This window comes from Enhydra lutris, unplaced genomic scaffold (genome assembly GCF_002288905.1).
Source record: "Enhydra lutris kenyoni isolate GAN:26980312 unplaced genomic scaffold, ASM228890v2 scaffoldscaffold12, whole genome shotgun sequence".
In the NCBI taxonomy this organism is placed as follows: domain Eukaryota; kingdom Metazoa; phylum Chordata; class Mammalia; order Carnivora; family Mustelidae; genus Enhydra; species Enhydra lutris.
In genome coordinates, this window is record NW_019154096.1 from 37,972,194 (window position 1) to 37,986,018 (window position 13,825).

Consider the following 13,825-nt stretch of genomic DNA (forward strand, 5'->3'; position numbering starts at 1 on the left):
ATTCATTCATTCATTCATTCACTATTTACTTTAAGTAGGTTCCACACACAAGCAGGGAGCCCAACACGAGGCTTGAACTCATGACCTTGAAATCAAGACCTGAGCTGACAGGAAGAGTCAGACCTTTAACTGACTAAGCCACCCAGGCGCCACCTCAAATAACATTTATATGCTGAATCTCAAATGTATTATCTCCAACCAAGACGTCTTATCTAAGTTCCATACTAGCATGTCCTATCCCTCACAAATACCTCAAATTCAATGTGCATAAACCTGGACTGATGAACTTGCCCTCAAAATGTCCCTTTATCTCAAAGAATGACATTACCATTTGCTCAGTTGCTCACATTAAATACTGAGAATCATTTTTAACGTCTCCTTCTTCCTTACTGCCCATGCTACTAAGCTGTCACTTTTATCCTTTGCTCAGTACAGCAGGTCTCAAGTTAAATGTTAGCCTTGCCCCTACCCCTCACTCAGACCAGTAAATAGGCTATTATACAATTTCACAGGACCCTATATTTTTCTTTCCACTTTTAAAGTTTATTTATTGGGGCACTGGCTGGCTCAGATGGTTGAGCAGCTGCCTTCGGCTCAGGTCATACTCTCAAGGTCGTGGGATGGAGCCGTGCACCAGGTTCCCTGGCAGGGAGCCAGTTTCTCCCTCTCCCTCCGCCTCTCCCCCGCTCATGCTATCTCCATCTCAAATGAATAAATAAAATCTTTTTCAAATGAATAAAAAATAGGGGTGCCTGGGTGACTCAGTTGGTTAACCGATTGCCTTCGGCTCAGGTCATGATCCCGGAGTCCTAGGATCAAGTCCTGCATGGGGCTCCCAGCTCCGTGGGGAGTCTGCTTCTCCACCTGACCTTCTCTCTCATGCTCTCTCTCTCAAATAAATAAATAAAATCTTAAAACAAAAAAAAAAAGTTTAAGTAATCTCTACACCCAATATGGCACATGAACTCAGTTCCCCAAGATCCAGAGTCACATGGCTCTTCTGACTCAGCCAACCAGGCATCTCAGATCCTTCTATCTTTCTGTAATTTTCAGCACACTTCTTATTCTGTCTTCAATCTACTGCCTTGCCCACTAGAATGTGAATAAGACAAGATCTTGTTCGTTGGCATAAATGAGCACTCAGCATAGAGGACACTAAAATAGCTGAATGGTTGGAAGGCAGGCATTCCCCCAGACCTTCCTACGAACAAATTTATCCTCCTCTACCATCAGGGCTCTTGAAAAGTTGTGGACTGTTTCCTGGAGTCAGAGATTGGACCAGAAAAATATATGTATCGTCTAGCTCTAAATTCTAAAAATATGGCATATGGAAAATCTCTGAAAAGCATCAAGTATTATACAAATGTGTTGGTCATTGTTTTAAAAGCAGTTACTTATTATTATAAGTGGCGATCAAGAGTTCCATTTCCAGAGGGCAGAGATTATGCTTATAGTTTCTATGTACTACCCTCCCATGGCTGTTATTCAACCTGGATCCAAGAAGAAACTTGTTAGTGGTCTACTGCACTTTTGTTATTTGCTCAGACCCTGAAAATAATTCTTTTACTAAGAAAATATTTTACAAGAAATTAAAGTTCTGGAGCACCTAGCTCTCTCAGTCGGAAGAGCATGCCACTCTTAATCTCGGGGTTGTGAGTTCAAGCCCCATGCTGGGTATAGAGATTACTAGAGAAGTTAATAAACTATGAGGCACCTGGGTGGCTCAGCGGGTTGAGGCCTCTGCCTTTGGCTAGGGTCCTGGGATTAAGCCCCGTGTCGGGCTCTCTGCTCAGCAGGGAGCCTGCTTCCCCCTCTCTCTGCCTGCCTCTCTGCCTATTTGTGCTCTCTCTGTGTCAAATAAACAAAATCTTTTTTAAAAAAGTTAATAAACTATAAACAAACAAACATACGAACAAACAACAACAAAAAATGGGGCACCTGGGTGACTCAGTTGGTTAAGCAACTGCCTTTGACTCAGGTTATGATCCTGGAGTCCCAGGATAGAGTCCCGCATCGGGCTCCCTGCTCAGTCTGCGTCTCCCTCTGACCTCTCCCCTCTCACGCTCTCTGTCTCTCATTCTCTCTCTCTCTCATATAAATAAGTAAAATCTGAAAAATAAAATTCTACTTTAGAACAAAATAAGCAAAATTACAGTCTTTCAGAATATATGCATACCTCTGAATTTCCATTTGTATATAACAAAAAATTAAAAATAGAAGATACTTATTACTTATAAAAATAAGGTCAGTTTTATTCACTAAGTATTATAATTACTTAGGCCAAAATTCTTATTAAAATTACTTAAATAGCGACAAGAGAGAATCCATAATATGTTCCCATCAGTTATTTCCAACATCAAGATAAAAATGACTGTACAGTGACACTATTATTTTTTTAAAAGATTTATTTATTTGGGAGAGAGAGAGAAAGTGCACAAGTTAGGAGGGAGGGGAAGAGGGAGAGAGAGAATCTCCAGCAGACTCCCTGTTGAGGAGTCCAATGCAGGACTTGCTCTAAGCCAAAATCAGGAGTCACCTCACTGAGAGCCACCTAGGCGCCCCAGTGCCATGTTATTTTATTTATTCATTTTTATTAACATATAAAGTATTATTTGTTTCAGGCATGCAGGCTGACATATTTTAAATATAAGTCTTTAAATATGATAAAATTATGTTCATTCATGAAAAGAACACTGTGGATGTCTTTCAGATCTTCTACTAGTAATCCAAATTATTCACTGAACTGTGCTTTACCCTCTATAAAATGAAAATAAAGCCTGGCTTACATAGTTGTGATTAAGGGTCAACTGATACATAAAGGGCTCAAAATAAAGTAGGAGCTAAATAAATAATAGGTCTCTTATCTATTTCTCTTAAAAAGAATTTTAGGTGCACCTGGGTGGCTCAGATGGTCAAGCATCTGCCTTTGGCTTGGGTCATGATTTCCAGGTCCTGGGACTGAGCCCCATGTCAGGCTCCAGGCTCAGCAGAGGGTATGCTTCTTGTCCCTCTCCCACCCTGCTTGTGCTCTCTCTCTCTCAAATGAATAAATATTTGAAAAACAGAATTTTAGGTATGACTTAAATATATTCTAAACAATATTTTCAGTACCTAAATGAAAGCTAGGAACTGTTTGTGATATTATACTTTCAGAATTCTTTAATAATCCTCATTAGACACCTATACTTTATCCAATAAGCAGATGAAAATCTCATCTCACCTCATGAGCTCTTGGCCTACTTTAAGCTTTCAGGAATAGAATAATGCATCCCTTTCTAAAAATCATCTTCAGTTCCTAATCAAAGTTCTTAAATTCCTGACAATAACATCCATCTAACATACAAACACTCAGTACAGCTTTAAGCAAATGGGAAAAAATGTATTGGCTACAAAACCAGTCATGCAAATTAAGAGCCTATGCAGTAGTTATCTCAATATTTGGCAGGATGTGTAGACTGAATCCCAGCTGGCTGGCAAGGAAAGTGTGCCAAGTAGAAATATAAGTCTTTGCATACTTTATTCTAGAGTCCTGATTAAAAACCTGTAGCAGAAAGCACAAAGATGGAAAATGGAAACAGCCTCATACAAAAGGCAAGAGAAGCCTTCTTGTGACCCTAATACACAGAGCCCTTTAAAGAACTTTTTAAAGAACATTCCACGACCTCATAATTATAAGGGCAAACCTTTAGGTCCTTCTAAGGGCCATTTTTAAGCAGCACACCTGTTTAAAAACTCACTTTAATAGCAATCACAACTTAAGTATTTGCGTATAAAACACAAGTCCTGAATCTGCATTGAAATAATCCAGGGAGGGACACCTAGGTGGCTCAGAGGGTTGGGCCTCTGCCTTCAGCTCTGGTAATGGTTTCAGGGTCCCGGAGAGCCCCGAATCCGGCTCTCTGCTCAGTAGGGAGCCTGCTTCCGCCTCTCTCTCTGCCTGCCTCTCTGCCTACTTGTGATCTCTCTGTGTTGAATAAATAAAATCTTTTAAAAAATAAAATAAAATAATAATAAGCATCCAGGGAGGGGTGCATGGGTGGCTTGGCTAGTTAAGCATCTGCCTTTGGCTTGGGTCATGATCACAAGGTCCTGAAATGGAGGCCCAGGTCAGGCTCCCTGCTCAGTGGGGGCTTCTCTTCTCTCCCTTTGGTGGGTGGGTGCTCACTCTCTCTCCCTAGTAAGTAAAATTTTTAAAAAAATAACAAAAATAAAAATAATAATAATCCAGGAAGGAAGGCCTAGATAGTTCAGTAGGTTAAGTGTCTGACTCTTGATTTCAGCTCAAGTTATCTCAGTGTCATGAATCAAACCCCACATCGGGCTCCGTGCTCAGTAGGGAGTCTGCTTCTCTCCCTATCACCCTTCCCACCCCCTCTCCCAAATAAATATATAAATCTTTAAAATAATCCAGGGAGTAGAGGATGGAAAGTAGAGTGAGTATGGAGCAAATGGGGCATGGAGAGACAGAGGAAGAGGGAGAAGCAGACTCCCCACTGAGCACGGAGCCCAACCTGAGGCTCCATCTCAGGATCCTGAGATCATGACCTGGACCAAAGGCAGAACCTTAACCTACTGAGCCACCCAGATGCCCTTAAGTTTTCTGTTTTTAAATGAAAAGTTAGGACATTGGGCACCTGGGTGCCTCCATCGTTGGGCATCTGCCTTCAGTTCAAGTCATGATCCTGAGGTCCTGGCATCGAATCCCACGTCAGACTCCCTGCTCAGGAGGGAGCCTGCATCTCCCTTTCCCACTCCCCCTGCTTGTGTTCCCTCTCTGGCTGTCTCTCTCTGTTAAATAAATAAATAAAATCTTTTTGGAAAAAAAGAAAGAAAGAAAGAAAAGTTAGGACATTTGAGCAACTCAACCATTCCTTGCAGTTCTCATTCAGTCTGTAATCTTGCTTCTAGTTGTCTTTCCTATCAAACCTCTATTTGGAAAACGGCAACAATAATACATCATGACCTCATTCTGCATTTCCTCTCCAAATAAGCCACAGTTTTTAAAAGTACTCCCTGGTATGAAATATTATAATATATATATGAAACAATTTTACCAGTAGCTAAAAAATTAACCACATATTCCCCTACAGAGAAAGATATGCACCTTAAACTTAATGCTAAGAGAAATGATACAGTAAATCTGAACCCTTTTCACCAATGTGATATAATTCTACAGTGAAAATGGTCTGAATTCCATGGGAAGGAATTTAGCTAGTACGCTTTGAACAAACTTTATCCCAAAAGAACTCCCTTGCAGGTCTGAGACATTACATGTACAGTTTTATCTTGAGTCCAAAATTTTATCATTCTCAAGGATCTTTAATTCAAAAAAGGCTAGGAACCACTTTAGATTTATAAAGACTCCCTTTATCAAAAATTTAAGTTTGGGTTTCTAAACTTCAGCTAAAACCAAAGGCTTGTTCAAGGACAGTAAAGACAATAACAATCTGACATAGTAAGAGTAGAGTCTAGAAACAGGGAAATGCCCAAATGTTAGAGGGTAGGAGCAAAAAAATAGGAAGGTCATAATGTACACCAAGTATTTCCAAAACTATAATCAACTTATAAACATACAAACCTAAAAATGGTTTTTAAGAACTTAGAATAAGACTACCGTAAGAACTAAAAGCATTCCTTCAAAGTTCCCTTCTTACCCTACAGGGGGCTGCCAGAGTTGCTGCAGCTCTGAGTGGTCAAAAGGAAAAGAGAGGAAAAAAAATATTCATAGAGCTACCCCATGCCCTTTCCACTAAGAATACCTCGTGAAGGGGCACCTGGGTGGCTCAGTGGGTTAAGCCGCTGCCTTCGGCTCAGGTCATGATCTCAGGGTCCTGGGATCGAGTCCCGCATCAGGCTCTCTCTGCTCAGCAGGGAGCCTGCTTCCCTCTCTCTCTCTCTCTCTCTCTCTCTCTGCCTGCCTCTCCATCTACTTGTGATCTCTCTCTCTGTCAAATAAATAAATAAAATCTTTAAAAAAAAAAAAAAAAAAGAATACCTCGTGAAGAAGGAAGAGGGACAAGATGTTCCTAAACATCTATTTATCTGTATTTTAGTACACATTTTCTCCTCATGAAACCATTATAATGTTGTCTGGGCTCCCATTCAGTCCACCCTATCAGCAGCAGAACTACAATTTAGCAGTATCAGACTGGGAAGCTAATATCTCATTTCTACAGAAAACTGTTTCCAGTTCCCACCTAACAACTTCTTATGGTGGTATGGACAGATACAGACCTAACATCAGCAAAACCATATAAGCAACTGCCGTCTGTGTACATTTAATTTCTAAGTTCATACTGTTCCTCTACCTAAACATTCATCCTGCTGTTATCCTCTCCCTGCCAGTGACGCCCTGCTCTCAAAAAGACAGCACCTGGGAAAGCCGTGTCTGCCTTCCTTGACCAGTTTTGTCACTTCCTCAGCCTCATCTTCCTTCCTCCAGGCTATGTGATCCACACTGTGGATGAACTATCAGAGGACAAGACATAGTAGTAAGAACACTGGATAACTGAAGTGGAACAGCACTCCCACAGCCACAGTGGAGGGCACACATTATGTGCTCAACGTGTTAAAAATCGGTAAGTGAATCTTACTCCAGTTGTGCCACTACCCAACCTTGGATAGTCACTTGACCTCTTTGAGCCTCATCTATAAAGTAAGTAGACCTGAGTTAGTTTATTTTGGTTTAACAGTCCTATGATTACGTTTTTAGGAGCTGATCTGAGAAACAGTTTTTAAGCTGTTTTTTTAATGAAAGTTTATCCTAACCTTAAGTTTTAAACAATGCTTCAGAAGAAAATGTGGGCAAAGCATAAGGACAGCCAAATCAGAATTAACCAGGAGAATCAAGGGAATGACAGTAACAGCTGGCTCGTCCTCTCATCCAAGGGTGAAAAAAAGAGTGAAAAATGTTCAGCATTTTTAGTAAAACTATGCAAGGCAAAGTCTTTTATTATACTGTTCCGAGGCACTTATATTAAGCCTCAAGTACAAACTCTTCTTAAGAATTCAGTACTAGGAAAAGTTTTGTCTTTACTTCCTTTCAAAATATGAGATCTGTATAATCTTTTGTATCCCCAAACTTTGCCGGAAGTTGAAATCTAAGGTCTATTTTCAACTACAGTGCTATCCATCCTTGTCCTATTGCTAATACAACAAGCATGCTCTCTCCTGCTACCTGCAATCTCAGTTCTTTGGTCTTTTAATTAATTGTACTTTTACCACTTACTCTAAATCTCAAATCTTTTACAAAAGGACTAAGGGTAAAACGGACAAAATATATTGTTTTCTGAATGAATATTAGATGCCAGATTTACAAATTAACACCTTAAAAATACAACTGGTTTTGTGGATTAAAATCTATTAATACAAGTTGCTAACCAGACTCCAAACAAATCTCAAATTGCAATCAAGTTCTTTAGTGTTTCCACAATACCTCCTTAATCTTTCTAAACTAGTTTTGAAGGAAAGCCTAACACTCTAAACTTAATCCTCAGTGTAAATGCTCATCCAATTTCCATTATCAGTAACAATACAAATCCTCCACAGTAACAGAAATCAGATACTGTGTGATGCTAACCCAACAAAAAGAGATGTTTCTTGCTGGAAACGGAGTTACAGATATAAGAAAAACTGTTCCCAAAATGTACCATGAGTTACAGCCTGGAAACATTAATATCCAAGTTGCTTAAGTAAAACTTTAACCCCCAACTGGTTTCTTTAAAGTTCTTAAGTCTCTTCTACAAAATTACCTATAGTCCCCATTAACCACAAATGCATAAAGAAAACACAAGAAGCATAGTATTTTAGAATTCAAAGCATTTAACTAAATGGTTTACACAAAGCTCTTCTGGCTCAGAATAAAGAAATTCAAAACTTACCTGAAGTCATTAATTTAGCACAGCTACTTTTGCTTGCATCATCTTCTAAGATTCGGTTTGTGCTCTTTTCTTTCCCAACCAAAGTTTCTTCCAAATGTAAGCATTTATCAGATACAACACTGTCTTCACCCACTGCATGACTAATTTTGCTATTAGCTTCAAGTACAGAAGTGACCTCTTCCAGCTGAGCAGCTTCACTAGATTCTGAATAAGTGGAACCCTTACCCTGGGCTAAATTCTTTGAAGAAACTGGTAGAGACTCATCATCACTATCAAATCCAAAAGGATCTCCAGTATTTTCTTCTTCCACTTTAGGTTTCTTCGGAATTTCTTGGATATCTGGTTTGAAATTGGGCCTCTTCTGCCCTAATTTAGCCATAAATGTGGTCTCTCCCCATTTTGTGCTAAGGGTGGTCCGTTTGTTGGAAAAGACTTCATCAAATTTTGAACTGCCATTTCCTCCTTTCCTACTGTATGTTTTCCCAAATCTGGATGTCATTTTGACACCTGTTTCATATTCTCTGTGGAAAAAAAAAAAAAGTAAGAATATATATAATCACCAAATACATAACAAATGTTAACACTGAATATAAAAATAAGAACCAGGGATTCTCCCCATGGGGCTTCTCAAAACTGAAGATACAAACCTGTAAAAATGGTTAAATACATATGGGGAGGGTGTATAAAGAAAGGGGTTCATTTTTTATTCTACAGATTTCCAGATCTCAATTTCCTTCTTTCAGTGAGTACACATTCACAAACTACTTACAAAGTAAGCAAGTATAAAAACTAATAACCAACTTATCCCCAAAACCAACTTAAGAGCAGAACATCAACATTGTTGATGAACACTGAAACCCTTTTTTAGGTTTCAAATGAAAGCTATGCACTATCCTTATAAATACAAGTTACCTTTACAAAAATAATCTGAATAGATTATTACTCCTAATATAAAATCTTAAACACAAAATGTTGATTTTTTTCAGGATCTAAGAAATATCAAATAATTGACTAAATTAGGTCTTTGAAACTTCAGAGCATTTATTCAACTGAAGGGGAAAAAGTCAGAAAAATGGTACTATTTTCTCACGTATTAGAATCAGCAGCCCTTTTTTTTTTTAAGATTTTATTTATTTGACAGAGAGAAAGATCACAAGTAGGCAAAGGCAGGCAGGGGGAGAAGCAGGCTCCCTGCTGAGCAGAGAGCCTAATGTGGGGCTTGATCCCAGAACCCTGAGACCATGACCTGAGCGGAAGGCAGAGGCTTAACCCACTGAGCCACCGAGGCACCCCAGAACCTATAGCTTTTAAAACAATCTTAAAGGTTCTGATTCTTGGTCTAATGTCAGTTGAACTGCGACTTGACAAATATTCCCTAGTTGGTCATCTTCCTATGCACATAATCAGAAACCATACTGATTCTATCTTCTTTGTCCCCATAGTGCTGTGCTCCTTTGCAGAGTTACGTTCTCCTGAAGCTGGTGAACTCCAGCATACTAGACTGCTCTGATTATTAAACGAAGCAAAAGAAACATATAACTTTATTTACCTCTCTGCTTTATAAAAGATAAATGCACTCATCTGATGTGCCTACATAATAACTACTATGAGAAAAAAAATTTAGGACAGTAAATCAGGAGTAAAACGTTTTTAAAGCAAATTACAGTCCTTTTTAAACACTATCAATTCTTATCCATTTCCTACACTTTTACCTTCTAAAGTTTAAATATCGATATGTCAAATATATTTAGAAATAAAGAACTGTAGATTTTGAAAAGAAAATCTTCGTATCTTGAAATTTAAAATACAACAACTGGAAAGACATTTGTCTTCTACTGTTGAATACGTTTTGGTCTATATTTTAAACACATTTTCCTCTACTAACTTAAATTCTTGCAACTTACATCACTATAAACTTATTTTTATATATATCCAGTAGAGGATTTTCCTCTCATTTTTGGTTAGAAACCAATTCTAATTTGACAAAGTAACTATTTGTTCATCATACAGCTCTCCATTAAGAGAAAATAGTGTGAAGACCTTCTAATATGACAGAAAACCTTTTCCTGAGATCTATTTCCCATCTACTGTAGATTTACACTAAAGAATCATTCGTTCCTGTTGCATACAGCCTAAATAAACAAAACTAAGTATATCTGGCAGCTCTAAGAACAGAATAAAGTCATTTCATTCCTCCAAGAATATAAAGCCCTGATCCACACACCTACATTTACACATACACCAACAAAGCTGGAACATTTTGTATACAATTACATGGTAGCGATCACCTAAAAATGTCAACTAAAGGCCAAACCAAAAATCTAGACTTGAACTCCTTTGGGCCTTGGAGGAAAACAGTCCTGGAACCACAAAGCGTTCACTATTTCAAGTTGAAAGTCTGCAAATACTTGATATAAAGGAGTTAACTATATTAAGCAATAAGAAAATAATGCTTATGTTTTTTAAGAGTCCATGTCTCTTATAAATATATACTAAAATACTACTGAAATAACGTCAGCAAATCTCTAGCTTTAAAGGATGTGGAACAGAAAGCATGTAGATGAGAAACATTTGGTTAAGAATAACTATTGAATCTGAACGATTAATACACGGGTGCTCATTACATAATACCACCTACTTTTGACTTCCTTTAGAGTTTTCCATGGCTTTTTGGAAAAGTCACTAAACAGACAACTGTGATGGCATTATCTACGCCTAGGGTGTAAAGCAGGTTCAATTCAAGTAAGTGTGCAGACACAGTTGACATTATATTTTAAGAATATCTCAAGTACACAGGCTGTCTTGTTCAGGTTTCAAACTCCAAAGACTTTCCTAACGAAAAAGGAAAGAATGATTCACAACTAAGTCTTTTTCGGTCGTTGGGCCCTTGCTTCTGCCCAAAGCCAGGTCGAATTTTCAGGAAAGTGCGCTGGGATGAAAAGTCCTCACAGTTAACCCTCAACCAAGTGCAGCGTCTTTAGGATCCCCAAGGGCTTAGAGGCTTCCACTAAGAAGTGAAAGCCGGAAAGGGCGAAGCTAACCACCCAGAAATCCTCACCTGGGGGCGGTCGGTGCACCGGGAGGTAGCTGGGAGAGGCGGCCCCCTCCGGCTGGAAGCTCACGCAACTTTTCTCCTCCCCACCCCCACCGCCAGGAACGGGATGTAGCTTCCGACGCCCCGGAAGCCTCTGCCACTGAATCCCCAAGGCAGTGTAAGGCCTCGGTGGCGGCCAGGGGCGGAGAAAAGACGGCGAAGGACTCAGGGCTGAAACCAAAGCACTTGGCCGCGCTTGGGGAGGGAAGTAAATCAGAAGCCGCCCGGAAGGAACTCAGAAAAAGGAAAAATAAGAGAGGAAAAAGAGAGTTCCTCATGTCGTTTCCCTGCCCAACTTCCTCAGAGGCTGTGTGGGTGAGACAGCGAGACTTCCAGACCCCTACCTCCCCCACCCTCCCTGACTCGCTCCGGGCCTAGGCAGCCGCCCGAGACCTCACTTACCCTCGGCGCCTGGCGGGTGCTTTGGCCTCGGGCCGCCTCCGCCTCTCCTGCTCCCAACGGCCCACGGACGGGCGCGGGAGCCCCGCGCGGGAGAATAGGGGCGGCTTGTGCGCGAAGAGAGGCAAGGGGCTCCGCCACCGTCAGAACCCGCGACTCCGCTCTGGGTAAATAGGAAACCCGGTGGAGGAGGGGGGAGGAGCGGCGGCACCGCAACTTCCCTCCCCGCCTTGAGCGCCGCCGGCCGGGCCCGGGCCTAGGCCTCCCTGGCCGCCGCCGCTGGAGCCGGTACCAGAGCTCGCTACGTGCCCCCGCTAGGCCGCCGCCGCCTCCTGCGCCGCCGCTTCCGCCGGTGAATGGTCAGCGCTGGAGTTTGAACAGGGCCCTGAACCATCTCAACGCCATTTGCGATCCCGGCCCCCACCTCCTTCCTCCAACAGCCGCTCGCTCCGTCACTCCGCTTCCCACAGGCCCCGCGCGGCCGTCCGACCCCACAGCCAATCGCGCGGCAGCTTACTCAAACCGCCGCGCAGGCGCCGCTCCCCGCATGCTCCGGCGCCCGCCATTGGTCCGGCCGCGGCGCCCGACGGGAGTTGTAGTCCCGGTCCGCGAGATCCCTATACTCGGAGCGGGGCGCGGGAGCGGGTGGCGGGAGGAACGGTCGTGGCGGGTCTGGCCCGCCCGGGGTCGGGAGCCACTTGCAGCTCCCGGCCCCGCCGGGAGACCCAGGTGCTGCGGGGGAGGGCCGGGGACTCAGTGCAGGCAGCTGTGTCAATCGTTTCCCCCCCAGGGACACGCCGGTGTCTAGGGAGGATGGGTTGTGCAGCTGCGCCAGGCCTGCTGGGGCCGCGGCCCAGGAGCGGGTAGGTGGGGAGCTGGCGGCTCGGAACCGCCCTCAGCCCGGCCTGGCGGATGCTGGCCCAGCGCAGGTAACGACTGCGGGAACCGGGAAGCCCGGAGCGCTGGGCACGTAACGCCGCGAGTGATGTCGGCTCCAGCCCTTAAATGCTCCCCCTCTGACTCCTCGGCCCGTACGTTCATAGTTCTCGGGTCTCTCCCGCACCCGTTAAAAGTGACCCCGAGAATACTGGCTGATATTAAGGACTTATCGTTAACCATGTTGGGTGTGATAACGATAATGTGGTTATGTAAGAACTAATAAAAAAAAGACTAAAGTTTTGATGGGTAAAATGATTTCGAGTCTGGTATTTACTTGAAAGTAACTTCTACAAATACCGGGCGAAGGGGAATAAAACAAACCAACGGGGTGTTTTTCCATTGTTGCGTGATACGTACACAGGGGCTCATTATTCCAGGCTCTCTAATGTTTCTGAAATTTTCCATAATGAAAAGTTTAGAGCAATGAACCAGTGATTGCCTCTGGGGAGGACAGGGAGGTGGGAGATGAAAGGGGGAAAGTGTTATTTACACTGTACTCTCTTTTGTGCTGTTTGGGTTTTTTCCAGATCAATGTATTACCTATTCAGAAAGTTGGAAATTTGGGGGTTTTCTGTCTTTTTCTTAAAGCTTCAGTGGGAAAACAGCATTCTAAAAAGTAGCGCAATCAGTTTGTGTTAAGAGGTACGTGATTCATCTGGCCCGGACAGCCCTGTTGTGGGGTGGGTGGTTAATGGAGATACACCTGGGAAATTAGAAAACTAATTGGTTCTAGTGAAAACCCCGCCCCTTCTTCCACAAAAGGATAATTTGCTTTAAATGCGCCCAGAAGTTACCAAATTCCTCCAATATATTCAGGAAACTCCGAATAAAGAAAAAAAAAAAAGTTCAGAAATTCTGCAGCCCTTCCCAATGGGAAGTTAAGGTGGATTTTAGCAGGCTGACTTGTTTGACTTTTGCAATACTGCTTACAAAATTTATATTCTGACATTTACAATTTCCCAAATATCACAACAGTACTTTCTCTTGATTGTTTCAAAATAAATCAACTTTTGATAGCCTTTGTGACTGGAAGTTATAACAGGTCTGCGTATTCCACTGTGGACAGTATGTGCATGACTTGTATTTAGGTCAGTTTTGTCTTTTTTAAAAAAATCAGCATAGGATCTTATTTTATCAGTTTGTTTAGAGATTGCGAGCAGAGCAGAGGTGCTAGCTGCACTTACTATAATTATTTAGATGACAGAGTGGTGGGTGCTAATTAAGGGGTAATTATCATGAGAGGCAAAGGCTAAGATCAAAAAGCCGAAAGTGGTGGAGAGACAATTGCAGGATCTTCCTGCAGAAGTGGTGCTGTGAACCCTCCTGGACCAAAGGATGTATTCTTTATGACCTGGCCTGGTTACTTGGCTGGGTCGGTGACTCCACATGAGGCTTAAGGAGAAGAGTTAATTTTTTATAGACAGAGACAATCCATGGAACCCATTTAGGGGCTTTTTGTGCAGTAACTGTGTTTGCGTAGCATTAAATTCTTGCCACTCAAAGAGTGATCCCA

General features: G+C 42.1%; 1 protein-coding gene across 4 annotated transcripts in view; it reads right to left on the reverse strand.

The window, feature by feature from the left end:
- LOC111145126 (WAPL cohesin release factor) overlaps positions 1 to 11,636 on the reverse strand; it is an 86,418-nt gene extending 74,782 nt beyond the window's left edge. For 3 of the 4 annotated variants that reach the window (XM_022499803.1, XM_022499800.1, XM_022499802.1), the window contains exons 1-2: positions 11,377 to 11,636; positions 7,881 to 8,401 (exon numbers count right to left, since the gene is read on the reverse strand). In XM_022499803.1, coding sequence (XP_022355511.1) covers positions 7,881 to 8,379 — 499 coding nt within the window. In that variant the 5' untranslated portion in view covers positions 8,380 to 8,401; positions 11,377 to 11,636. Of the gene's footprint in view, positions 1 to 7,880; positions 8,413 to 11,376 lie in introns of those variants that run through there. The other variant, XM_022499804.1, reaches the window with a different exon arrangement.
- Positions 11,637 to 13,825: the final 2,189 nt, after the last annotated feature.